This window comes from Abrus precatorius, unplaced genomic scaffold (assembly GCF_003935025.1).
Source record: "Abrus precatorius isolate BTA unplaced genomic scaffold, Abrus_2018 Scaffold9, whole genome shotgun sequence".
Taxonomy (NCBI): Eukaryota; Viridiplantae; Streptophyta; class Magnoliopsida; order Fabales; family Fabaceae; genus Abrus; species Abrus precatorius.
The window spans coordinates 27,454,122-27,482,101 of record NW_020874439.1 but is presented as its reverse complement, the minus strand read 5'-3'; the positions used below and the strand labels follow the sequence as shown (position 1 = coordinate 27,482,101).

The window sequence follows — 27,980 nt, the reverse complement described above, 5'->3', positions numbered from 1 at the left end:
GAAATTACATAAGAATACTCTTTCAAAAAATTAAAATAATATTTTTAAAAATAAGTATTGAATAATTAAGATATTAAATATTGATTTGATTTACTGCTGTTTATATAGAACTGTAACTCTGTTTTGCAAAATTGGATATTTGTTCTTTCTTATAAAATGATAAAATTGATATCTTAAAATATGTAAATTTTGTTTCACTTCAAATGGAGCGGTGTAGTGCCGATTCGAATTGAATGCGGATGAAAAAACAAAATGGAGGGTTGAAACGGCGTTCAATGACAATATGCCACGGCGAGTTCCCTGCTACAACATGGTTTCTCTCAGTCTCTCGTCACAAGTCTCTACAAATCAGCGTTTCGTTCCCGTCCTCAACTTCAACTCCACCCTAAGGTACCCTTCTCGAAGTCCTTTCTTCTCTTTTCTTATGTTCATTTTGTTTTTGTTTTTGTGTTTTTCTTCTCTCTCAAAATCTTATTATTATTATTATTTTTTGAATTCAGGTACTTTTGTTCTGATCACACACAAAACCACAATGGGGTTAAAGAACACAACCAAAACAAAAGACCCAGATTAAGAAATTCAAGTAAAACAGCTAAAACCATGGTTAATCTCATAAATTCCAATCCTTGGTCAAAAGGGTTGTTGTCTTCTCTCACCACCCCTCTCTCCAAAACCACTGTGCTTCAAACTCTTCGCCTCATCAGGGACCCATCCAAGGCCTTTCGGTTCTTCAAGTGGGCACAGGAAATGGGTTTCCCTCACAGTGCCCAATCCTACTTCATCATGTTAGAAATTCTGGGTCGTGAGAGGAATCTCAATGTGGCTAGGAATTTCCTCTTTTCCATTGAGAAAAGGTCCAATGGAACCGTCAAGCTCGAGGACAGGTTCTTCAATAGCTTGATTAGGAGTTATGGTGAAGCTGGCCTCTTCAAAGAGTCTATGAAGCTTTTTCAGATTATGAAGTCCATTGGCGTTTCGCCATCTGCGGTCACATTCAACAGTGTTTTGTCTATATTGCTTAGAAGGGGCCGGACTAATATGGCGAAAGAAGTGTATGATGAAATGCTCAGTACGTATGGCGTTACGCCGGACACTTGTACCTATAATATTTTGATCAGAGGGTTTTGTAAGAATTCCATGGTTGATGAAGGGTTTCAGTTCTTTAAGGAGATGATGAGCTTCAATTGCAATCCGGATGTTGTAACATATAATACACTTGTTGATGGTTTGTGTAGGGCAGGGAAGGTTAGAATTGCTCATAATTTAGTGAATGGTATGAGCAAGAAATGCATGGATTTGAATCCTAATATTGTTACTTATACAACTTTGATTCGAGGGTATTGTATGAAAAAAGAAGTAGATGAGGCCTTGGTTATTCTTGAAGAGATGATTGGCAGGGGGCTGAAGCCGAATATAGTTACCTATAATACTCTAATAAAAGGACTTTGTGAGGCACACGAGTTGGACAAGCTGAAAGATATTTTGGAACAATTGAAAGGGGATTGTGGATTAAATCCAGATACATGTACTTTCAATATAATTATCCATTTACATTGTTGTGCAGGAAATATGGAAGAAGCATTGAAGGTGTTTAAAAGCATGAAAAAATTTCAGGTCCCAGCAGATTCAGCCTCATACAGCATTCTGATAAGAAGTTTATGTCAGAAAGGGGACTGGAATATGGCAGAGATGCTTTTTGATGAGTTATTTGAAAAGGAAATCTTGTTAAGAAATTTTGGTTCTAAGCCACTTGCTGCCTCTTTTTGTCCTATTTTTCAGTATTTGTGTGAACATGGTAAAACTAAGAAGGCTGAGAGGGTGATTAGACAGCTAATGAAAAGGGGCACTCAAGATCCCCTATCATACAAGACAGTGATTATGGGACATTGTAGTGAAGGTGCATATGAAAATGGATATGAGCTTTTGATGTGGATGCTCAGAAGAAATTTTCTTCCTGATGTTGAGATATATGATTATTTGATTGATGGTTTTCTTCAAAATGATAAGCCTCTGCTTGCAAAGGAGACACTAGAGAAAATGCTTAAAAGCTCTTATCAACCTAAAACATCTACCTGGCATTCAATACTGGCGAAACTTTTGGAAAAGGGTTGTGCTCATGAGTCTGCCTATGTTATTGTCATGATGCTGGAGAAAAATATCAGACAAAATGTAAGAATGTCAACTGAGAGCTTACTGCTACTTTTTGGGCATGGACTGATAAATAGAGCATTTGAAATTATTGAGTTGCTTTACAAGAATGGATACTGTGTTAAAGTAGAAGAAGTGGTTCAATTTCTTTGCAAGAGAAGGAAGCCATCAGAAGCATGCAGAATGTTGCTTTTTAGTTTGGAAAATCATCAGAATGTCGATATTGATTTGTGTAATTCAGTTATTCTAGACCTTTGTAAAATTCAAAAAGTTTCAGAAGCATTTAGTTTATGCTATGAATTGGTGGAGAAGGGTTTACATCAGCAATTGATATGCCTAAATGACCTGGTAACCGCTCTAGAGGCAAGGGGAAGAATAGAGGAAGCTGCATTTATATCAAAGAGAATAACAAAACTAGAGAACATAGATAAACCTGCGCTAAATTATAGCTCTAAGATGTTCACACCTAATAAAATGTGAGTAATGTTCAGTGCCTTTGTAGGCTTCTGTTTTCATCTATTCCATTTTGGTCGTCAAAAGTTTTACAGGTGATAGTCGATCTTTCCTTCAATTAGTAGAAGATTTTAGTTTGATGTTTAAAATAATGTGACAGGATACATGCAACAGATTAGGAAGCTAGAATGGCATTGAAAGAGGCAGGGATCCATTATCTGCTGAAAACAGGATCTGAGTCAATGTAGATTGGGGAAACTCTTGTTCAGGAGTAGACAAGCTCTATGTATAAATGGGTGACTCAATTTGGTAATATATTTGGAACAATTCATAAAACACTTGTATTATTGCCTCTTTATTTTGATTTTTTTCTGTGTTTAAGGACTTTCAAAACAAGGAAGGGAAATTTAAATGCAGCATGTTATGCTAATATGTTAATTGTTTGCATTTGCTCATATTTCATTGAATAGTGGTTTCAATTTAATCAGCTCTCCGTCGTCTAACTTTAACTCTATCTATACATGCCAAACATGTTAATTCAAGATAAAATGTTTGAATAGTCAGAATATGCTTTTAGTCCTTAAGAACATGGAATTTCTAGGATCTAGCATATTAATAGAGACAGCCTTTTGCATTATTTCAAAAAGGATAGTTGGAAATAAGCTATAGTCAGAATATGCTTTTACTCCTTAAGAACCTGGAATTTCTAGGATCTGGCTTATATAAGAGATGGCTTTTTGCATTATTTGAAAATGGATTGTTGTAAATAAGCTCAGTTTCTGATGCCTCAGTTTCTAATGGAGATCTGCAAAACTTCCTGAATACTTTTTAATTATCAAATCTGGTAGTTATAATTGATTATTATTTCCATTTCTAGAGAGCATTCTTTCAGCACCGTGTCCATTCATTGTTCAAGAGTTATATGAAAAACAGATTTATAATTTAGCATCTTGATATAATAATGCACATTGCATTTATATGATATAAATAAGACTCAAATACCATCAAACATTTTTAGTGCTCCAAGCTCATGAGAAATCTTAGTAGACTTGTTAGAGAGAGTATCTCATTTCCTCTTAATATACCTGTTTTTGTCCTGTTCTTGTTAATTGTTTTGATCAAGAATGTTTTGGTGTTGCTCATGATTATGATGAGTCCCACATTGAGTAGAAACAGATATTCAATGTGGTACGTAAGCCTTGAAGTTTTCCCACCTAATGGAGTAGTCTTTTGGGTTGGGGTCTCTTCATGTGCTTGAGTCAAGTCATAACAATTGGTGCTTTTAGGCTGGGTTAAGGAACAATGTACCGTATACTGATAGATGAGTGGAGCCACCAAAAGGAAGTCAGCCTTAAAAGGGGGCTGCAATGTTAATGAGTCTCGCATTGAGTGCATCTTATGTGGTACTTAAGCCTTGAAGTTCTCCCACCTAATGGACTGGTCTTTTGGGTTGGGCTCTCTTCGTGTGCTTATGTCATAAAAGATTATAAAAGTACTCTGAGGCAAAGAAATTAATTCCCTTCTATATATCTATAAAATGGTAAAGATTTTGTGATTGATTATGACTGTTTTCTACAGTAATTAGTTTTATGTGCCAGTCCCCTACTGTTAGATCAAGCAAAAGGATTGACAAACTAGAATGGTGAGAAAGACATCAATTTGTTATTATCAACTTCACTTTCTCGTGCAAAACTTTTTAACACTAAACATGGTGTCCACTCTAATGTATTCCAATACGAAAGTTCCATTTGTTTTGCTAGATTGTTAAAACATCGCCACCAAGTCAGTGCATTAGTCTTTTCTTTGCCATTCTAAAAGTACAGTGTTAGTTTATATATTTCAAGACTTTGATATTGCATTTTCCAGTCAAACTCGTTTAGATCTTTGGTTATATGGCTAGGATTTAAGTCTCAATCAGTTCATCTTGTCAAAATTGAACAAGAAATTAAGAAATCTAATATTTTGTTAGAAGGTGACACTAATGGTGCAACATCATTTTTTACCTATTTTAACAACTCTCCTGATTAAAATATTCATATTTTAACACTGTTCTTATTGATTATTTTATCTCTGACGAACCTACTTCACAGTGTTTTCTGGCCATTGGCAACCACTGCCATTGACTTCTCTGGCCTGGAAAAAAGCGCAGCACAGGCACCCAATCTTCTTGTTGACAAATCAGAGCGCAACATGCAAATCCCATGAAAATAAGGCACGTGATGGTGGCTGTTGCAGATCTAGTATATGGTGGTTAGTTTCTCTGATCTGGTGATGTGTGGTTGCTGCACATTGCGATCTAGTTGTCATAACAGAATAGTCCTAGGGATTCTTCATTAAAAAATGTTTCACCAGGTGAGCCTAGTGTAACATCCCCAATTTTATAGCCTTACAAATGAAATAACTTTTATGTGTGCATATATAATATTTAGACAAATTTTAGGGATTATTTATGCCATAAAATAAAAGAATTGTATAATTAATTTTAAGATAGATATTTATTAATAAAATCCTAAAATTAGGGTTTAAAACCTTGATTAGAGGAAAAGTTTAAAAATACTTAAGAAAATTGAGTGTAGCCAAACCTAAAATTGGTTAGACTTATGATTTTTTTGACCTTTTATGATTGGCCCTTGAAAATATAACGTAACAACTTGACAATTCTATTATTTGTTGACTTTTATATAGACCTTGCTACCCAAGTTTTTAGCTCTACATGGACACTGTTGAATTTTATTAATTGGTTGTTCAAGCTTTGTTGTCGTTGAATCTAAGTTTTACTGGCAACTAATTCAAGGCTAACACCTATTGGTAGAAAATTCATGTGATTAAGCAAAAAATTAAAAATTTTGCTACAAGTGGTGATCTTTTTTTGTAACATTTGGCAAGGAGATCAAGTTTCGTTGTAGTAAATTGATATTGTCTTTAGGGATTTGGTGATAATAGTGATTTTTTTTCTTGGTTATATATAAAAATGGAATAACATGGTTGAAATAATGGTTTGCATGAAAATAAGTAAAAGTAACTAGAGTAAAATTTAGTAAAAAATTTTATACAAAAAAGAGATTGGATTCAAATGCACTTGCTAACACTTTATCTTCAATGAGTAAATATGATTTCAACTATCTTACTTCCACATTCATTGAGTAACTTAACTAAATCTGTCAAAATTAAGTCTTAAGGTAATTAATCCTAAAATATGATTCTTCTGTGAGTAAGAATAACACCTTGTCACACGATCAAGCTTCTTTGACCACCAAAATCTCACTTTTCTTTCATAACAAATCCTAAATCTAACTTGAGTCAAGTATCTAGATTAAGTTTAGGGTAAGAAACTTAAGAATGGAGAAGGTTTGTATAAAATTTGTATGATTTGATTGTAATATTATGTGATTTAGTTACTAGTCATGGTCTTGAATTTAAACCACTAAGCTATTATGAGATTAAAATAAAGTATTTAAAAAAGGAAATAGAGTTTACTAGAGAGGTTAAAAGAACATAAAGCTGAATGAAATACTATTAGATGTATATTAATGACTAATGGGTGAACTCACAAAAAAAAAAGAATAATGTTGAACTTTTTAATAAGTAGTTTTAAAGGAACAATATTTTTGAAGTATATTGATGCATCTCATGTAGAAAAAATAGTTGATAAAATCTTTAAAATGCTTGATGATGTTGAAGAGATTGATGAGAAAAATATAGCCCAAGTTATGACTGATAATGCAGCAAATTATTCATTTTGTCACATCTTATTTTACTCGATGGTGCTTTCAAGAAAATAAAGCTGCTTTGATAAGAATGTTCACATTTAATAAATGGAAGTCTTCCAAGTTTGTTAAGACAAAGAATGAAGAATTGATTTTGAATAGAGTTTTAAAAGAATATTATCACTCGTTTGAAGGCTGCATTTCCTCTTATCAAAATTCTTCCAATGGTTTATTCAGATGAAATAATTATGAACTTTATTTATGAGGCAATAGATCAAGTTAAAGAGAATATTCAAACCGCTTTCAATGTAGTTAAAAAAAGGTAATCATTATCAAATTAAATTAGTAGATATTGTGTGGTCTATATTGTATTGTATATTAAATTTTGATCATTAATTCAATTTATTTCTTTTTTTTATTTACTCTTTATCTGTTGTGTACTTATATAGAATATCATAGATAAAATATGAAACAAACAACTTTATAGGTCTTTGCATGTTACAAGCTATTTTTTTAACTCTAAGATGCACTATAGTCCTAAATTTAAGGTTGATTAACTTAAGTGTGGAATATATAATTGTTTGATAAGAATGGTGCCTAATGAAGATGAACAATGTAAAATTAATTATCAACTTAATTCATTTAGAAAGCAAGTTGTTAATTTTGGTAATTATTAGGCTAGAAACACTATTGATGTGTTTGTCAACTAATTAGTGGGTGTCTCATGGAGATGAGCATCTTAAATTTTAAAAATTTGCTATTTGGATACTAAGCTTGACATTAGTTTCTCTTGTGTAAATATAATTAGAGTACTTTTGATATAATAAGTAAATATCTTTTTTCTAAATTTATATAGTAGATTAGTTAAATATTTTTTTATTTTAATTCTTAAATTATAATTTAATATATTATAATTTATTTTGGTATATATTAAAAGAAAAAATTGTTTGAAGTAAAATATAATGAAAGATGTAGTATTTGTTATGACAAATTTAAAATTGGCTGAGAATAGTTAGAAGAGTGAAGGATAAAATTACGAAGAAAACCATGAAGATTTGGAGGATAAGATCGTTTGAGAGGATGCTGAAGCTCTAAAATGAAGATGATGACTTGATTTAGACTAAGGTCTAAGTGTAATGTTAGATAACTAAAGTTTAGACTTAGATTTTGTATTTGGTTTGGATTATCTCTAAATTTATTTATGAGAGTTTCATAAAAAATATATTTGCTCGGACGGTCCACTGATAGTTGACATTACAAGACAGTTATTATTAACAAAAGGTAAAAACGATTGTGCAATTTCTGGCAAATATTGTGGGTAGAGTTAGCAGCATAGTATTATGAGCATCTCACAAAATTGTCATTATGGTGGAATCATCCTCATAAAAAATCAGCATAATCTTCGCCCGCCAACTATGATCAACGTTTATTAAAATTCATCAGCACTAAAGTCAATTACTGTTAATATAGATCTATACTCTCACCCCTAAAATCACTTATTATTGCCACTGAACCATACTTACACGTTAAAATGCTTTGTATTATTTTAAAATATAGTTAATATACTCATCTACTGGATAATTAAGCCATCAAATTATATTAAATATTAAATTTAATAATTTCTTATCGTAAGAGAATTTTATGGAGATAGACTGGTACGCTGTTTTGCTATGCCTGAAAAAAGGATTTTTTTCTACGGTGTGCTAGGACATATAATAAAAAATTAATAAATAACATTTTTTATTTAAAAATTTATAAAATTTTATATTATTAATGATTAAATTCAGTGGTATTTTATAATTTTTAATAAGAAATTATTATACATCAGTTCTTATTATGCGTTATTAAATATTGTAAAAAGAATATTATGTGTAGAGGTCACATTAACAATTATATATAATGAGTTTTTTAGTTTATTGTTAATAATAAAATATTTTACAGAATCAATCAATTAAAACATATCATGAATTTAATTTTATTAGTTATTAGAAAAATTAATATATTTTTGTTGATATAATAATCCATAATTAAATGACATTATAAAAAAATACACTGTATTTAAATTAAATTCATTTAATATAACTAAACAAACATAAACACACTTTACCAAAATAAGAAATAAAAAAATTTACCAAAACAAACATAAACATAAAACTATGTTGGACTTTTTTAGATTTTTTTTAAAAGCAAACTTACCAATAAAAAATTATTAATAGTCACAACTTAGAGGTAAATAATAAATATTAAACAATCATTTTAAATGGATATCTGTTCATTAACTGTAATAAATATTAAAAAAATAGGTTTGTAATTTAAAATGCCCAACTTATTGATAAACTCATAATAATAAATTTATATAGTTCGTTGGCAGTTAATAGGTCAAAACACAGGTGTACTCAAAAAGAATTTAGAAAATGCCATAATTCTTGTTGGAGGATACAGATTACAAAATCTTAGGGCCAATAATCAGTCAACATTACTATAGTTTTCGGTTTAGAATTTTCCACGAAGCCTCCTTGAAACTTTAAATTAAACCCTCTGTTTTTCCCAAAGCTGCGATTTACTTGGTGAGTTCCATCTTCAATCACATCGTGGATATTGATAACAACACAGACTCGAGTTTCTGTTATTTGAACATCAAAATATGTTACATTTATACAATTATATTCCGCATTTCACCTTTTTTAATTTTTTATATACTTATTTGAAAATTGCACTAGAAAAAAATATATATTAAAGGATAGAACTTTTCGTTGTCCCACTTTGATGTTCAAAAAATTGTTTTCCCTTAGTTGCATTAAGTGATCGTATTAGGTTTTTGTTGCCTTTGTTCCCTCTACACACTACAATCTGTCTATGGTATGAAAGTTTATCCCTCAAATAAATCTTTCGGTAGCCCTTCTGAATGTGATCAATATTCTTTTGTTTTGTTTTCTTCTCCCTTCTTCTAAAAGGAAATTCCATAAGAAGTATAATATACTACTCAGCTGATTGAAACAACTTTCCCACTTCCCTAGCTCATGTTCCCATGGCAAACTTGGCTAGTTGAGCATTCAGTTTGCAAGTGAAAAATCTAACATCAGAAAGGAGAAACGTAAAATAATAATCAATCATTGCTCACCGTCACCAATCACAAATCACAATATATGAAATGACAAAAACACTCTAGTCACATGGACTGAAATTTGAAAGAGACCCAGCAACAACCCACTATCCATCTTCAGGCTTACTCATGATCACCAAACAAAAAGAAGTTTTGACAATAAACCAAACTTAAGGATGCATGTCAGCACCCAGACAAAAGATTCAAATGAAAAATATCTTTCTAAGGAAGAGACATTAGTAGTTTAATTTCTAGAGTTCAACCAGCAGCCACAACAATTAGGTAAAGCAGCTGGATGAAAAGAAAGGTGATACTTGTAACACAAGCAAAAGCATCCCTTCTTCCCTACTCAATAAGATGAAAAGGAGCACATAAGAACAGCTATTACAATCAAAAGTTCACAACACTTGGAGAAGGATGTAATGTAATAGAAGTTTGCTCAGAAGAGAGTTTTTTTTTTAGGAAAGGAAAAAAAACTAAGATGCCCCCCGATATACTTCATTTTCGTCCTCTCTTATCACCTCTAGTTCAATTTTCACCTCCACTCATAACTCGGGCACAAGAAAATCAACCTTCTATTCACAACTACTGGCAAGGAACAAAAGGGATGAATCTCACCAAAAAGAAACTCATCCCTATCCTAGTTTTGATCCTTTCAGTCATATCACTACTCAGACTTTTGAGCCTGAGTGTCAAGACCTCACCTTCTACCCCTGGAATTTTTGCTCTGTCTCCAGCTCCTCAACAAAGTTGTTCTCCACCTTTGTCCACCCAAAACAAAGTTGCATCACAGGCACCTGGATCCTCAGAGCAACCTAGAAGACCTCCCAACAACAACAACAACAACACCCTGACTGAGAAAGAATTCGAAGTTCTATCAGATCTCATTGCTCTTAAATCCCCATGCAACCTTCTCATATTTGGGTTTCAACCTCAGTACCTTATCCTCTCTTCCATGAATGCAGCTGGTAACACCATCTTTCTCGAGGATGATCCTGATAAAGTAAGCAAGGTGAGAATAAACTCCAACAGTACTCAAATATACAAGCTTGAGTATAACATGCCAGCAAAAGCTGCATACAAACTGCTGAAGCACGCAAGGCAGAACCCAGAATGTGCACCAAACCACAGATTCCTTCAAAAATCCAAATGCAAGCTCGCATTGAAAAATTTGCCATCACAAGTGTATGAGAAGAATTGGGATGTCATGGTGGTAGATGGACCCAGCGGAGATTCGCCAGAGTCACCAGGAAGGATGGCAACCATTTACACTGCAAGTGTACTAGCTAGAGCTGGGAATGCTTCAGATGTAGTAGTACATGATGTAGATCGTATGATAGAGAAATGGTTTTCTTGGGAGTTCCTGTGTGATGAGAATTTGTTGTATTCTAAAGGGAAGTTATGGCATTTCAGAATGAGAGGTCCCTCAAATTCTACAGGGTTCTGCCCTGCTGGGGTAAATAGTACTATGCGAAAGTAGTAGTAAATATTCTCATTATAGAGATGATATAAAGAACTCGCTATCAATTAGCATTTTTCACCCTAAGCAACTGGATAAACTAAACTATAGTTCAATTTCAACTTTCAATACAATCACAGTGGCTTACATGATACTGAGTGCAGGGCAAATACTGGTTATCTTAAACAAAATCTTTATAGAGGGGCAGAGATCACGCTTCCTCCAAGGTCGATCAGCATTGGCACATCTATTGCTTTTACAAAATACGAATCATTATGAAAAATACCTGAATAATTTATCTAAAAAAGGAACATTGAAATTAGATCTTTTAACTTGTAAGAATATTTCAGTATTTTTTATAATACTACTGTGGATCATGATGCCCCATGGTATCTAAAACTGTCAATAGAACCCCATGTTGAAAATCAAGCTGGTTGATATACTCTCAAAATGCTGAGTTATTGCAAAATATTTGTGCTGATCAACCATAGTAAAAGTCGCAGCAGCCACAATATGTCAACCCCTTGAATAGATTGTGATAGAAATCTGATATCTTTATTTGGAAGAGTAGGGACAAAATCCCAATTACAAAATAGAACACGCTGTAGAACTTTGAGGGTCTGCACCTTCCAATGCTCATAGCCCCCTATTCTTTCACAAATGACGAGATACCGCTCCCTCTCCACCCTTTTTATTATTTATAAGCAAGATGCTTAATTTTCTAATCATCCAAGTCCCAAACTAACTCATTATTCCACTAACTATGGGTTATCTAATAGATTGTCATCACAAATTTTACTCACTTGTATGATCACCGTCGATAACAATTTGCTGCAAATGCAAACAAACAAAAGAAACACATTTATAACATTACAAATAAATGATTGAAATACCAATGTGATGTAGTATTGCTGAAGGAAGGAAAACTAAATTAACCGGCATCAGACGTTAGTGCTATGAATCCATCTCCTCATTTTCCACTTTGCTGTAAATTTAACAATAGCACTTATACATCTCAGAATATAATTGTTAATAAAGGATAATAAAATGTTGTCAGTAAGATAGGTGTATATGCATTCCCCAGCCCACTAATGTAACAGGCCGGTCCAGTTTGTCCAGTTTAAACCTGACCCTTAACCACTGGGTTGGTCCAATTGGAGTAACTAGATCAGTGATAGTAGAATTTACAACAAAAAAGATAAAACTCACCATTCTTTTAACAGTATAACTTTGTATCTTTATATCCATCTCATATTGAAATTCAACCACGAATGACTTTTGTTTCTGCCTCTCAAATTATCATGTGTGTTCTTTTCTGCTACCAGATAGCTAGACCCTGCCAAAATGAGGAAGACAGTAGAGAACATATTCACTCCTCGCAAGCTCTCCTCTCTTCTCCCTCCCTTGCTCAATCTTATATCTTTTTCCTAAAGCTGCTTTCACCTGTTTTGGATTCAAATTTACAAACTTCCCCTGACGTATTTGAAGAGGAAATGAGGTTTCCTGAAAAAATGCATCTCAACTCCTCATTTGCTTCAAACCATGGTGGAGGTGCTCTGAAATGAGCATTTACACTGACAATTTCAAGCGATTCAGGTGGGTTTCTGCATACTAATATGCAACACAAGGATCATAAGATAGAAAATATATCATGCATGCATGTTCACCATTGCACTCAAATGTCCATGATGATCTGGAAAGAAGTCTTAAGTATTTTGCGTATAAAGACAAATGCTACATTGCCATATTCACTCCAGCACCTTCTTCAAAGCTTTATATTATAGTAATAAGAAAGCAGAAACAAAATCCAAAACCAAAAGAGAGAGAGGAGGTCATTAATGTTGGAAAATTGATTGAGTAGTGAGTACCACATTGGTCCAAACTGGGTTATGTGAGGACCACAAGTAATAAAGATTCATAGACTCATTATTTTGAAGTTCTGGGTCAAGCTGTGGTGTCAAACTCACGGGTGTGATCAATTCTTTAACCTATTGATAGAGGTCTCTTATACTTCTGAGCGCCTTTTGACCTCCAAAAAATATTAAGTAAGATTTAACTTCGATGGCATATAAGATTATAAAAACACTGCATACATCATATATCATGTATAAGTATCTTTATTATCTATGACTGCGTTGATCTTTAGGGATTAGGTTTTCTCTTCTATTATCAAACTAATCAAAGTATTAATGCAGTTTTCAACCTAGAAAACTAAGTTAGCAGTGGAGGAGGACATAGCCTCTATATATAAACATCCAACTCTTACTAACTCCTCTCATCACAAGCTGATCTACACTATTTGCCGCTGATACCTTAGCCAAACAATGATGGATAAGACGTCGAATGCCGATTCATCCTAAGCCTATCATATATGGATAGATTATCAACCTGTTTGTAATAAAATAAATATTAACAATTGCTTGTAGTCCACAACATGAAAAACAATTTTATAATTAAATATAAAGATGAAAACTGGTAACTTCTATCTCTGGGTAGCATTCTACCAACATCACTGAGCTGATTATTTCAAACAAAATGCAACACTGATCATGCATTGAAGTTACGCATTTGAATAGACATGATACAGGAAAGGGAGGGGGGAGGAGCAGAAAAACACAAAACCAAATATAATTGAGATTTTTTAAATGGACAAGCATACATTTTAAGAAGAAAACTATAATCCTTGATCATCAAAACAACTCTTAGATAACTAAAAATTAGGCAAAACATAAGATCCATTGGTCTTGCCACCAAACCAATAGAACAGGAAACAAAATAACAAAAAGCCTCAAAAGAAAAAGACCACATGGAATTACCCACCAATGACTGCAGAGACTGGTATAGTCGGCTTTGATTATTATTAACAGTTACGCCAACTACAACTCATACAAATAATAATAAAAAGAAACTTACCTTCATTAGTGGAGTAAGTGAAGTGGTAACCATCACTTTGTTATCTATGACTACAACGGAGACAATGGCTTCTCATTTCAACGGAATCACAACATATGCACATGGAAGATAAATCATGCAAACAAAAAGGGTTTAAACCAGACATAAAAAAGAAGTGGTGCCATTATCTTAAATAACACACCAACATTGCCTACTCTTTAGATGCTTTGCAGAATAGGAATAAACATTTTTAAAATTACTACTTGAAGTTCTAAATACTGCTCCTCGAAATCCCTCACTTGACAACACAGCTTCAATTTTAGGGCCATGCACCTCTTCTCTCACTGCACTAATAGAGAAACGAAAATTGATAAAAACAAATTTTAATTAGTTCTTTCTTTCCATATTGGAGTCCCTTACTTAAGGGTGAACGACATTGCAGTTCGTGAATACAAATACAAGATATTACAATGTTTGTAAACATACCTTACTGTTGGGGGTATCAACTCAATGCGGAAGACTGGATCGAATTTAATTAGAAATAAAGAGAAGTAAGAGAATAATGGAGACAAAATTTTAACGTGGAAAAAACTCCAAATCGGAGAAAAAACCCACGGACAACGACGAGCAAAATGATTCTACTATGTAAAAGGGAGAGTACAAAAAGTCCTCTAAAATTATGAGGACAAAGAGTAATAAATCACTCTATTTTTTCTCTCAATAAATACTCTCTCAGAATGGAATAAGAGCTACAAAATAACACTCAAATTTCTTCTTCTGATCAGTGAATGATCGATTTCCGTATCTCGACCTTTCGTAATTCATTGCCTTTTATAAGAAAAAAACTGCTACAGTAACTCGTTATTTTTTCAATGTTGACTGTAGCAATTTGACAAATCATGGACGGTGCCTACCAAGCGACTGTAGCAATTTGACAAATCATTAGACGGTGCCTATAGAGCAGAAAAATTGAGCCATCAATGTTGACTAACAATTAATTTTGACTAACAATCCCCACCTTGGATCAATTTTGATAAATTGCTCGACGTCGTTTAAACCCCGAAGGGTGTTCAAGTGCTGTAGAGACCAACCAAGTCCAAACAATGTTGGAACTTGGTTTTTGGAAGAGGCTTAGTAAGCATATCAGCTGGATTCTCAGATGTATGAATCTTCTGAACCACGACTTCACCCTTAGCGACAATTTCTCGGATAAAATGATGTCTCACATCAATATGTTTTGTCCTATCATGATAGCGGTTATTCTTGGTTAAGTAAATAGCACTCTGACTATCACAAAACACAGTAAGAACATCCTGTGTAAGACCAAGTTCATTAATCAGACCTTTAAGCCAAAGAGCCTCTTTCACACCCTCTGTTGCTGCAACATATTCAGCTTCAGTCGTAGACAATGATGGAAGAGACTGAAGCTGAGCTTTCCAACTAATAGCACAGTTACAGAGAGTAAATATGTAACTAGAAAGAGATCTTCTTTTGTCAAGATCGCCACCATTATCCGAATCAACAAAACCTGTAACTTCAGTTGTTGCATGATTTCTATCGAATACCAAGCCAATATCAGAAGTACCTTTGAGATATCGAAAAATCCATTTTACAGCACTCCAATGATCCTTTCCAGGATTATGCATATACCGACTCACCATGCTAACGGCATATGCTAAATCAGGTCTAGTGCATACCATAGCATACATAAGACTGCCAACAGCACTAGCATAAGGAACGCGTGACATACGCTCCATGTCTTCCACTGTCTCAGGACAAAGATCAGATGATAACTTGAAATGTGCAGCAAGTGGAGTAGAAACAGGTTTGCAATTAGACATATTAAATCTGTCAAGCACTTTCTCAACGTATTTTTGTTGAGATATGAACAATTTACCAGCTTGACGATCCCTGCAAATCTCCATACCAAGAATCTTCTTAGCTGCACCCAATTCTTTCATCTCAAAATCATTATTGAGTTGAGTTTTTAATTTTCTGATCAGAGACTTGTCACGTGATGCAATCAACATATCATCAACATATAGTAACAAGTATATGTAAGATTCATCAGGAAGTTTTTGAAAATAAATACAGTCATCATATTGACTTCTGCAATAACCTTGCCCAATCATAAAGGAATCAAACCTTTTATACCATTGTCCCGGAGCTTGTTTGAGTCCATATAAAGATTTCTTCAATCGGCAGACAAGATGCTCCTTACCAGAAACAATAAATCCCTCAGGTTGCTCCATATAAATTTCCTCTTCCAGCTCTCCATGCAGAAAAGTTATCTTAACATCAAGTTGCTCCAATTCCAAGTCAAATAAAGCAACAAAAGCAAGCAAAACACGTATGGAGGTATGACGAACAACAGGTGAGAAAATCTCATTAAAGTCAATACCTTCCTTTTGGCTGAAACCTTTAACAACCAATCGTGCCTTGCATCTAGGATCTTCAACCCCGGGAATGCCGTCTTTCTTCTTATAGACCCATTTGCATTTCAAAGGCCGTTTGCCCTTGGGAAGTTCTGTTAAACTCCAAGTACCATTCTTATGAAGACTTTCAATTTCTTCATTCATAGCCACTAGCCATTTTGAAGAATCAGCACAAGAAACAGCCTCAGTATAACTGGCTGGTTCAATGTCATTATTTATTTCTTGTGCAACAGATAATGCATATGCAATTAAATTATCATCATAAGCATAATTTGCATATCTAGCTGGCTTAGTAATCGTCCTTCTTGGTCTGTTTTGGGCAATGGAATACTCCTCTTCCTGCGACTGAATTGGAGAATTGGTAATCTCATCAACATCATCATCACCACAAATATCAGCGCTAGACTCATTGATAGAAGTAGATGGAACATCAACATTAGGAGTTGTAGATTTCAACTCCAACTCCACCTTCTCGCTAGTACCCTGCAGATTATTAGTACTAGTAGAAGAAATCACAGAAGTTTGTTTTCCAGAAGATAATAAAGCATCCTCATTAAAAGTCACATCTCTACTGAGAATTAATTTTTGTGACTTAGGATTCTATAAACGATATCCTTTAGATTCAGATGCATAACCAAGAAATATGCACTTGACAGCTCTTAGAGCTAATTTGCCATCATTGACATGTGCATAAGCAGGACATCCAAAGATTCTCAAATTGGAATAATTAACAGGATTACCTGACCAAATTTCTTCTGGAATTTTGAAATTAAGTGACGAGTGTGGAGAACGATTGACCAAGTAACAAGCAGTTGATACTGCCTCGGCCCAAAATTCACGTCGATGCCATAACCCAGCATTTGAGAGCATACAACGAGCTCTCTCAAGTAGAGTCTTGTTCATTCGTTCTGCAACACCATTTTGCTGGGGTGTTCTTGGAATGGTTTTATGTCTAGCAATTCCATGATTTGCGCAGAACTCATTAAATTCACCGTCACAGAACTCCAATCCATTATCCGTTCTGAGCTTCTTGATTTTTCTCCTTGTCTGGGTTTCAACAAGAGTTTTCCACTTCTTAAAAGTGGGGAAGGTCTCATTTTTATACCTAAGAAAATAAACTCAAACTTTGCGAGAAAAATCATCAATAATAGTCATCATATAACGGCGTCCTCCATAAGAGGAAACTTTAGAAGGCCCCAGAGATCAGAATGAATGTAATCAAGAATACCCTTTGTACGGTGAGTTGCAATAGAGAAGCTTACTTTTTTCTGTTTCCCAAAGACACAATGTTCACAAAACTCCAACTTACCGATACCTTGATTACCAAGGAGACCTTGCTTGCTCAAAAGATGCATGCCTTTTTCACTCATATGGCCCAGGCGCATGTGCCATAATTTGGTGACATCATTATCAAGCATAGAAGAAGATACAGCTGCTGAACCTGTCACAACAGAACCTTGCAAGAAATATAAAGTACCAACTTGGTTACCTTTCAACAAAACAAGGACACATTTTGATACCTTTAGGACTCCACCTTCAGATGAAAACTTGCACCCAAGAGATTCAAGGGTGCCAAGAGAGATAAGATTCCGCTTTAATTCAGGAATAAAGCGAACATTAGTCAGAGTCCTGACAACACCATCATGAGCTTTGATCTGAATAGTACATATTCCTTCAACTTTGCATTGGGTATCATTAGCCATTAAGACAATACCATCATTAATTGGTTCAAAAGTGGTAAATAGATCCCTATAAGCACACATGTGGTATGTGCATGCAGAGTCAAGAAGCCACTTATTTTTACTTCTCTTGTCAGAAGAGACAACAGATGCCATAACATCTCCATCAGAATCAGTCTCAATATTAGCAGCTTCAACAGGTTGTTTACCTTTTTCTTTCTTTTGTTTATTTTCTTCTTTTTTCTTTAAGATAAAACAATCAGAAATATCATGCCCATATTTTTTGCAATAACGACAGGTAGTGTTGGATTTTCGTCCCCTAGATTTGGATCTACTCTTTTTGTGACTAGTACTCCCTTTGACTTGAGTTCTACCTCTAACACTTAGACCCTCACCCTTGTCCTCAGAATGAATTTCAAGATCAAATTTTTCTTTGGATAATAAATTAGATTTAACATCTTCAAAGGATAAGGTATCATTATTACCATACAACATAATTTCTTTGAAGTGTTTGTAGGTAGAAGGTAAAGAAACAACCAACAAAACAGCTTTATCTTCATCATCGATTTTAATATCGATATTTTGTAGATCCATAATAATAGAATTAAACTCATCAAGATGAGATTGAATGGGAGTACCTTCTATCATACGGAACGTATATAATCGCTCCTTGAGACGAAGCTTGTTGGCGAGGCTTTTAGTCATATACAAAGTTTCCAACCTTAACCACAATTCCGCAGCGGTGGTTACATCGGCCACTTCACGTAGAACCTCCTTGGACAAGCAAAGTTGGATTGCTGAAAACGCCTTTTCATCCAACTCATCCCATTGCTCATCGGTCATGGAAGCCGGTTTTTTTAACTTTCCATCTAAAGCTTTCTTTAATCCGTTCTGAGTGAGAACGGCTCTCATTTGGACTTTCCAAATAGAAAAGCTAATCTTGCCATCAAACTTCTCAATGTCAAATTTTGTAACGGTAGACATTTTCAATTAAATAACTGCTCTGATATCACTTGTTGGGGGTATCAACTCAATGCGGAAGACTGGATCGAATTTAATTGGAAATAAAGAAAAGTAAGAAAATAATGGAGACAAAATTTTAACGTGGAAAAAACTCCAAATCGGAGAAAAAACCCACGGACAACGACGAGCAAAATGATTCCACTATGTAAAAAGGAGAGTACAAAAAGTCCTCTAAAATTATGAGGACAAAGAGTAATAAATCACTCTATTTTTTCTCTCAATAAATACTCTCTCAGAATGGAATAAGAGCTACAAAATAACACTCTCAAATTTCTTCTTCTGATCAGTGAATGATCGATTTCCGTATCTCGACCTTTCGTAATTCATTGCCTTTTATAAGAAAAAAACTGCTACAGTAACTCGTTATTTTTTCAATGTTGACTGTAGCAATTTGACAAATCATGGACGGTGCCTACCAAGTGACTGTAGCAATTTGACAAATCATTGGACGGTGCCTATCAAGCGGAAAAATTGAGCCATCAATGTTGACTAACAATTAATTTTGACTAACACTTACTTTTTAAATTTAATATTTGAATTTTATTTTTTTATATAATGAGTTATTTTAATTTTATTTAAAAATATCATTAATAAAAATAAAATTATTTATTTTATTAGTAAGTTTTAAAATGTCTTTAATACTAATTATTATTATTATTGTTATTATTATTATTATTATTATTATTATCATTAAATCATGTATTTTCTTTAATTTTTTGTAAGTTATTTTCTGGACTTTTTTAATAGTTCTCTTTATGAGGTAATTTATATTTTTCTTGACAAATAAAATTAGTAAAAACTTAAATTAAATTTAACAAATATTTTTTAAATGTGTATCTGAAAATATACAATACAAATTTATATACAGCAAGTTTTTATTAAAAATATAATATCGTTAAAATTTAATACATTGGTAACATTAATATTACAATTTCTATTAAAAAAATATTATTTATTAATTTTTTTTTATCATATAGGCATACTAACTAATTCTAACAATACTGGGTACGTGTTAATAATAGAATTAGGTACAATGGTATTATATGAGAGTAAAACTGATAATTTTTAAAAACCAAAAAAAAAAAAAGAATTAACTAACTTACTTTAATTTGTGTATTTATTTGTTTTTTCTTTATTTTCTTCTGTCAAAAATAAAGTGACTAAGGTTGAAATAATTGTAAACGGGTAACCTAATTGTGCATCTTGCGATGGTGCTACAACCACACGTTAACCCATTGATGTGCTGGGCGGCATCACCCGGCAAATTTGGAAAATCATTTTTCAGCCACTTTTGAACTTGTTTCGTTGTCTTCTACAAATGATTGCACATTTTCCTCCTCAAAGATAATTTAATAAACTTATATTATGCTTGTTTGATAGAGTATTTGAACAAAAATTAAATATAACAAAGTCTAAACAAAATATGATTTATTAAATGCACACGTTATGAAATTAAAATATACCCTAAAGGTAAAATAAAATTAATTTTCTCCAAAACACACAAATAAATTAAAAAAACTTACAAATAATCGGTTATTATAGCAGGGGCCATGGCTGGAAACACCAATGTAAAGGATTTAGAGCTGCTCTCGTTGAAAATTCTTTCATCAATCACTAGTAGACTACCAGTATATTCACGTTGGAATCCAACTTGAGATCATAGAACTATGGGTTAAAGGTTAAGCTGTAATAACCTCTACCCTTAATATATATATCCAGTCTACCCAACTCATAACGAAATGTAAAAAAACAATACATAAATTTTAGGTAAGTCACTATTTTAAATACACCCTTTAATTAATACATATTTTATAATTAATTAGTTTTTGAAAAAATAAAAAATATTTTAAAATTTTTAATTTATAAAACAAATATTTTAACCTTTTAAGAAATGAGCAATAATAGAATATATATATATATATATATATATATATATATATTCAAATGAATGTTTTACTATAATTTTTTCATGATTAATGTTTATTGTCTTTTCTCCTTCGACCCTGTTCCCCTATCCATTCTCACTTTGTGATGGATAGAGGTCAAAAAATGAATAAAGTATTATGTAGTAAACATATATAATATTTGTATGAATTTCTACACAATATATGTGACCTTAGAACATGAACTGCAACTTATCTCTTTCCTCCTGGATTTCGTAATCAAGCATCTTGAAGCAAATACTTGCAAAGCCCAATAATGGAAAGTGTGCTCCACAATCTCACATGGTGTGACTCTACAAGAGTTTTAGTCTAACAGGATCCGAAACTTTCCTTTACTTTCCAAAGTTAGCTACCTTTTTTTCCTGATTGATTAAATGATTTGATTGAACAATCTTTGATCATTCCATACCATATTTTCCTTTTCTTCTTCACTGCCTAGATAGAGATTGAAAACGGTTCCGTCATTTTTGGAAATATTTTCCTCCTTTGTGTCAGTGAGAGCTTTATATCATCTCTGCTGAACTTGAATATTCACATGACAAGATGAACGTTCATTATTATTGTTGTTGTTAATATGGTTTCCCATAATAATTGATGACAAGCTTGAATTGTAGCAGGTTTCATTGCTCTATAACCTAATAAATAAATATATACCTAGCTAGCCAGCAAAATTTTTTCAACATTATAGAAGTTAAAATTTTTCTAATTAAAGCAAATTATTATGTTGTTAACTGTATAGAACTTAAATGTCATACGTGGCTAAATACAAGGCTTGTCTTCATTGTGTTATAGAAATTTACTAATCATAAGTACGGGTGTTGTGTACTGTTCACGGCATATCCCTGCAATGCCGATGAAGATTTGGCTGTCCCAGATATTAACTACGAAATAATTAAAAGAATATATCTTCTCTTTATACATGATGGTTCATGCATGTGTAAACATCGTATATATACATACGATTCTCTACAATCCAAGCGAGAAACAGTATCGCTTGACAATTATATGCGGACAACCTGAAAAGACAAATGTTAAGGTTTTGTCATGATGACTAGTTTGATGGATCGGTAAACATGTCCTACATCTTTATCGTGCTTTCGACTTTCTGAACGAAATTGATTGATTGTTCTAGCATTTCCATGATTGTAACCAAATAAAATATATAAGACAATGTAACTGTGATTTAGCTGGACATATGTCGGAGTACGGTTTGATCATGATTCATGACCAAGGTGAATGTTTTAACTATAAGTTTGGATGCACAAATTAAGCATCATTGTTTTTCTGTGGTTGAGATATTGAAGTTTTTGCCCCCATCCCAAAAGAAATGAAAAAACTTAGAACAACTGAAGTTTTACTAATAGACAAACTGACCACTCATTTTGTTTGAGAAACCGTGTTAATTATGTATCTCCCATCATTTTCTGCTGATTTTGAAGCTTCGGAAGAAAAATAATAATAATTGAAGTTGTTGCCACAACTAGCTGCGAACAAAAGATTTGATTCTGATGATAATAACGTATGGGTGATATTGATTCTACGATATACAGACCAGTGGTGTTAAACAATGCTGATTTCTGTACCCTACAACGGAAAAGAAACCATTTTATTAAATCCAACCAAAATGAAGCAGAACAAATTAATGTTGTTAACTATAGTTACCATTGACTAATTATGTAATCTTTCTTATGTGGAAAAAAAATAATTAAAAAATCACGTAACAATGTATGCTTCTTTTTTATTATTTTAAAAAATTATATAAGATAATATGATATCAATAATGTGCAAATACCATTGTTATTTATTAAAAGGGAAACGTGCAGTAACTTACTTTTGAAGCAAGTTGAGCAATAGTTGGTAGCAAAGACCGCTAGTAGTTAGTAAGCCAATTCATCAGGCAATAATATCCAGATTATTACTCGATAAAATAAAGATTAAATGAAACTGAATTGAGGACTAGATACATATTTGACTTATCAGGATTGCGACTTCGTGCCTTCCCTAACGTTTCTAAAACGTACTTTTCGCAAAGTCTATGATTTGCGCCCACTGGATACTTTTTCAGTTCATAATAGAATCAAAGTGGCTACTGTATTATTGTGTCACGCACCCTTGTCACTTTTAACTGTACGTATCTGAGTGTTATGTTACTTGCAAAGTTGGAACTACGAATTGACTCACTCGATTATCTTTCCATTTTTACAAAGTCGGAACTTGAATATACAATTTTTTTTATCAGAATTAGTAATCTGTCCTGACTTTGTCTTTCTTCCCCTAACCTAAACCTTTTTTTTTTGTAGAGAAAAAAAAAAAAAGAGGTTGCCGACATATCAAGTTAATTCCAGTCTTGCAACATCTTTGAAAAGGAGTAATTATCCGATCCAAAATGGACAGGGATAGTGGGTGTTCGGTCTGTGAAGCGCAAAAGTTAAGAAGTTGAATACAAGTGGATACAGCTATCTCATCTATGTGATTGGTGCTATACCATGCTTTTTGTTCCGATTCATTTGTTCTATCGTCATCGAACTTCCCAACTTGGGTCTTGTCTCACCAACTTCATCATCATCCCGTTATTCGCGATCAGTTCCAATACTGTATATATAGGATAATATTGCTCTCTAAATACCACCTTACCATATCTATGTTCGATTAATTTCGCTTAAACGAACAAAAAGCAGAATACCAACAGTACTGTACTACGTTTCATGTTTCAGAATAATACATATATATATATAGACTGCCATCTGATGATTTTAAGCAAACCTTGTCCTTCTTCTTTGACAAAATATTTCGCTGCATTCATTTCAATTATCCCCAAAAGCTCTGAACTCTCGGTTTCAATCCTCGAGATATATAATATGACGATATGAAATCTACACAACACGCCGTATCAAGATGATAAAATTCATATATCGTAATATAAGTGTACTATTTTTCGATTTCTGTAATTTACACAACAAATAAATATTGGTATTAATAAACTTTTAATTTTGATCGGAGAATAATACTAAAAAATTCTTTGACTAACTTTAACTTACGAAGATTTGCAGGAAAATAATTTAAAGAAACTTGATGAATTCGGTGGTCACTCTTGAATCTAATTTATCCTTACACGAGACCTCATTTGCGTACGTAAATATTAATTGTAGAAAAAACATAGAACGAACCAAGGAGACGGATGATTTACACACGACACCAGCACATAACTAACTAACTTCTCATCATCAAACGAAAATGAAAAAAAGAAAAAGAGTCAATAAAATTGAGTTATTCCTGAAGTTGGTTGGTAACGGTGGCTTATATAGGTTAGAAAACAGAAACAGAGAAACGAAATGAAGTGATGGATATGGATGAATTAAGCAGGCCTGAACCTTTGCCTGCAGGAATGACAAGTAATCTCCATGCACGTGGAATCCACCTGTCTTGTGGCTCGCTCCTTCATTCTCTCCGCTCTCTCCACTTCTTCTCTTGCACGCTCCCACATTTGTCGCGCACGTGCGAACTCTGATTGCGCCATCTCCATCTCTCTACGCGTCAGTTCTCTCACTCGTTCCGCATACGCCTTTTCCATCGCTGCCAGCCGGATTTGCTCCGCCGCCTGCCACTTCAGCGCCTCCACGCTGTCGCACATCAACACCGCCGGGGGACGCACGCTGATCGATAGCTGGAGGTCCAGCGACGGAGCGCCGCCGCACTCGGAGGTAGATGAGGAGGAGCGGAGACGGAGCAGCGAGGAATCGGAACGCGACGGTGGAAGAAGGTCGAGTTCCCTGTTGACTTCGTCTTCCATTGGAGAAGAGAGAATCGGGTACGGTTGAGAGGGAAGCGAAGGAAACTGTTTTGATCGTGTAATGACGAAAGAGTGTGCTTAGACTCAACCCCCGTAGCGGGAGCTATATATAAACAACTCCACCGAGGGAAATCACCTCTTCACCCTTGCCAATGTTCATTTTTTATAATTTAATTTTATTAATGGATTGATTAAGTTAATTTTTTGATACATTTTTTATTTCCAAAGTTAATAAAATTGTTGTTTGGAGACATGCATGATGTGATTCTTTTGTGAAGTTAATGGACATTCTTAATTATTTGTTTATATTTTTGTATGTTAGTTATGTTTAATTTCACTCAACTCATCTTTTTAGAGAATTTTATTTGATTTTTAACTGAAAGAAAAGATGTAGTTATTTGAAGATGGTTTAAAGCATTGTAATTTTTAAGAAAAAAGTTGATAAGGTGAAAAAATGATTGAATTGAAAATAGTTTCATTTTAAAAGGATTGAAATCTTCTATTGTGAGTATTTTAGACAATTTTATTAAATGTGAAAAGGGAAGAAAAAGAGCAGGGGCAAGTGAGTAATTTAGGTAAAAGGTGGGGACGGAGGATTTGAAGAGTGGAAAATTCCGTTATGAGAATGGGGAAAGGGAGGGAAAATAACGGATCACGTTATTGGGATGGTGGGTTTGAGAATGGAGACGGTGAAAAGTTGTTGGTATCTTTTTAGCTTCTCTTAATATTTTAATAAATATTGACTTTTTCTTTTACAGGAGACGAGATGAGCATGGAGTATACCAGTGTGGGTATGTAATAATTACAGTCGCACGTGCGCCCTGGTGGACAACTAATAAATAAAATAACAAATTATATTTATTCTTAATTTTATTCAAATTTTACCAATATTCCTTCCCTTTCTAATATTATTTTAATCTCTCATGATTCAAGTAATCACATAAAACTATAGGAATAATTTGTGAAGTCAAGAAGAGTATATAATATTTTGTTATTACATGAATTATTAAACTTCAAAAATTGTAAATGCATTCTATCTTAAATAAAACATGGGTGTAGATATATAATGTTTTAAGATAATAGTTTAAAAAAATAATATTCTCTTTCATTTTTAATAAAAAAATATTTTTATTTTAATTATAAAAAATGTAAATATATTTTGATGTTAATTATTTTTATATATTTATTTATTATAAAATTTATGTTGACAAGTCATTCACTTGTTATTTATATAGATAAATGTATTGGTCATTTAGGCTCAATGGTGAAATTAATATAAAAAAATTATAAATTATTGTTGATAAGCTCGTTACCTGTGCTTCATTGGTTTAATTAATTGAATTTCAATTACTTCATAAAGTTAACTATACAACTAGCTAAAATGTGTTAAATTAATAAAAATATATTATTCAGGTTATTTTATAAGGTTATATTTTATTCAAAAAGATAAAAGTAAAAATAAAAAATATATTAAAAATATTTTTCAATAAGCTAAAAGTTATTAGAAGTATCTTTTTATAATCTAACTTTTTAAAAGTTACAATTTTATTTTTATTTTTTGTTTGCGTACAATCAACTTTCCTAGTTGATTAACAACAACAAAATTTATTTATAAGGTATAAGTTTGAATTACTAAACTTGTGTTTGGTAACAAAATATTGTAATTTATTTAGGAATTTATAATTAAAAAAATAAATTAGTAAAGTTATTTGGTAACAACAAAAGACTTATTATAACTTTCAAATGTTAATTTTTAAAAAAAAATTATTGAAGTATCATTAAACTTATAAGTACTAGTTTGTGTTTATTAAATCCTTTTTACCGAAGCTACGTATAGGCGCAAACCATAAATTTTTTTCTTATTTAATTATAATATTATATTAATATAATATTACAATTTTTAATTATTTAATATATTTTAGTTAATTCTAGCAAATAACTCTGATTCAAGTAATTACTTAAAAATCTATAAACTTTAAGTTAGCTTATCAACTACAAGTTAGCTTTCGACTAATTTTATCAGCTTAAATAAAACTTTAATATACAAGTCACAGAATGTGATAATTTAATACCGAGTATTAGCATTTTTTAAATACAATCTAATAACTATTTTATTATTTTGTATAAATTCTTAAAAATATGAATCAAAGGAATGAATAGTTAATTTTTATTAAAATAAAAAGTTTAAGATGCACTAAATATTATATACTCACATTTTTATATTTCTTTTAGGAAAAAATTATGTAATTAATACTATAAAAATAGTAATTAGTATTTTTATAAAATATTAAATATTGGTAATTAGCATCGGGACTTATTAATATTTTTCTAAAATACAATAGACTATGATACAATCAAAACATGTGTAAGATAAACTCTATAACACGTGCACTGTGTTATTTACTTTTTGTACTTCATTGCATTTTTGTTTGCATAATATGTAATTTAAGTATTTTAACTTCATTGGTTAATTAAGTTAGTTTAATTTTAAAAATAAAAATAAATTATCAATTTTTTACTTTACGTTTTTAAACTTTTATTATATTTATCTAAATATCCGTGTTTTGCAATGGGTTTGAAATATAAATGATTTAAAAGTTTATAATTAAGAAATAAAGTAAAAATTGATAAAATTTCAAAAAATTTATAAGATAAAAAGTTAGAGTTGGAAAATATACAATAAATATATATATATATATATATATATATATATATGAGAAAATATTTTTTGATACTAGCATAAATTTAAAAAATTTTATACACAATCTAAATATTTTATTTAACTTATATCTAACGGTAAGTAAAATAATAAATTATAACTCGTTAGATATAAGTTAAATAAAAAGCTTAGATCAAATACATGAATTTTTAAAATTATATATAGGTTTAATATTTACGTTAGAAATAAAATAAGATAGTTGGTATATACGGAGTGTCAAATTATGTAAAGTTACACCTTTAACTATATTTAAAAAACTATTCATTTAACTATTAAATTACATAGTATTATTATAATATTTGTGTCCATCGAATTTTAGTTAATTTAAATATTTATAAACATTTGATCCAACAATAAATATTTATTTATTTTTTAAAGAACATTGAAATATTAAAGTGTAGTAAAGTATCAAATAGTTTTAAAATTATATGAAGTTTATATACTTAATTCATTTAATGAGATCAAGTTTTGAATATAATGTTTAAATTGATAAACATAATTTTTATAAACTTTGAGACCCAATGTTAATTTATCATATCTCATAAAAATGCACGAATTTTATAATTTATTAACATATGATGTATGTTAAAGTGTGTTTATTTTCAAACCGTTCCCAACCTTTTTTTGGA

General features: G+C 32.2%; 3 protein-coding genes across 5 annotated transcripts; 2 read left to right on the top strand and 1 right to left on the bottom strand.

Annotated features, from left to right (window-relative positions):
- The first annotated feature begins 237 nt into the window (after positions 1-237).
- LOC113851454 (pentatricopeptide repeat-containing protein At1g02060, chloroplastic) lies at positions 238-5,015 on the top strand. Of its 2 annotated transcripts, none has more exons than XM_027481941.1 (4): positions 238-390; positions 501-2,696; positions 2,776-2,910; positions 4,692-5,015. In XM_027481941.1, the coding sequence occupies exons 1-2, from the start codon at positions 284-286 to the stop codon at positions 2,626-2,628; spliced, it is 2,235 nt and encodes a 744-aa protein (XP_027337742.1). In that variant the 5' UTR covers positions 238-283; the 3' UTR covers positions 2,629-2,696; positions 2,776-2,910; positions 4,692-5,015. The 2 variants fall into 2 exon arrangements, with proteins under 2 accessions (XP_027337742.1, XP_027337743.1); XM_027481942.1 differs by having other exon boundaries at positions 290-390; positions 501-2,624; positions 2,762-2,910; positions 4,692-5,014.
- A 4,877-nt stretch (positions 5,016-9,892) lies between these two features.
- LOC113851138 (glucuronoxylan 4-O-methyltransferase 2-like) lies at positions 9,893-12,435 on the top strand. The gene is made up of 2 exons (XM_027481618.1): positions 9,893-10,867; positions 12,196-12,435. Exons 1-2 carry the CDS (start codon positions 9,893-9,895, stop codon positions 12,433-12,435), a joined length of 1,215 nt encoding a protein of 404 aa, XP_027337419.1.
- A 10,821-nt stretch (positions 12,436-23,256) lies between these two features.
- LOC113851357 (zinc finger protein SHOOT GRAVITROPISM 5) lies at positions 23,257-24,693 on the bottom strand. Of its 2 annotated transcripts, XM_027481821.1 has the most exons (2): positions 24,214-24,693; positions 23,257-23,434 (listed from the first exon to the last, which is right to left on the bottom strand). In XM_027481821.1, exons 1-2 carry the CDS (start codon positions 24,630-24,632, stop codon positions 23,413-23,415), a joined length of 441 nt encoding a protein of 146 aa, XP_027337622.1. In that variant the 5' UTR covers positions 24,633-24,693; the 3' UTR covers positions 23,257-23,412. The 2 variants fall into 2 exon arrangements, with proteins under 2 accessions (XP_027337622.1, XP_027337623.1); XM_027481822.1 differs by lacking the exon at positions 23,257-23,434 and having other exon boundaries at positions 23,920-24,693.
- Between the last annotated feature and the right edge of the window lie 3,287 nt (positions 24,694-27,980).

What these genes read in the sequence shown, in the direction of transcription:
- LOC113851454 (XM_027481941.1), top strand. Translation starts at nt 284, where the DNA reads ATGCCACGGCGAGTTCCCTGCTACAACATGGTTTCTCTCAGTCTCTCG. An exon ending in AACTTCAACTCCACCCTAAG is followed by an intron (nt 391 to 500) that starts GTACCCTTCTCG and finishes TTTTGAATTCAG; the next exon opens with GTACTTTTGTTCTGATCACA.
- LOC113851138 (XM_027481618.1), top strand. Translation starts at nt 9,893, where the DNA reads ATGCCCCCCGATATACTTCATTTTCGTCCTCTCTTATCACCTCTAGTT. An exon ending in CAGGGTTCTGCCCTGCTGGG is followed by an intron (nt 10,868 to 12,195) that starts GTAAATAGTACT and finishes TTCTGCTACCAG; the next exon opens with ATAGCTAGACCCTGCCAAAA.
- LOC113851357 (XM_027481821.1), bottom strand. Translation starts at nt 24,632, where the DNA reads ATGGAAGACGAAGTCAACAGGGAACTCGACCTTCTTCCACCGTCGCGT. An exon ending in TGTCATTCCTGCAGGCAAAG is followed by an intron (nt 23,435 to 24,213) that starts GTTCAGGCCTGC and finishes CTATATATACAG; the next exon opens with TATTGGAACTGATCGCGAAT.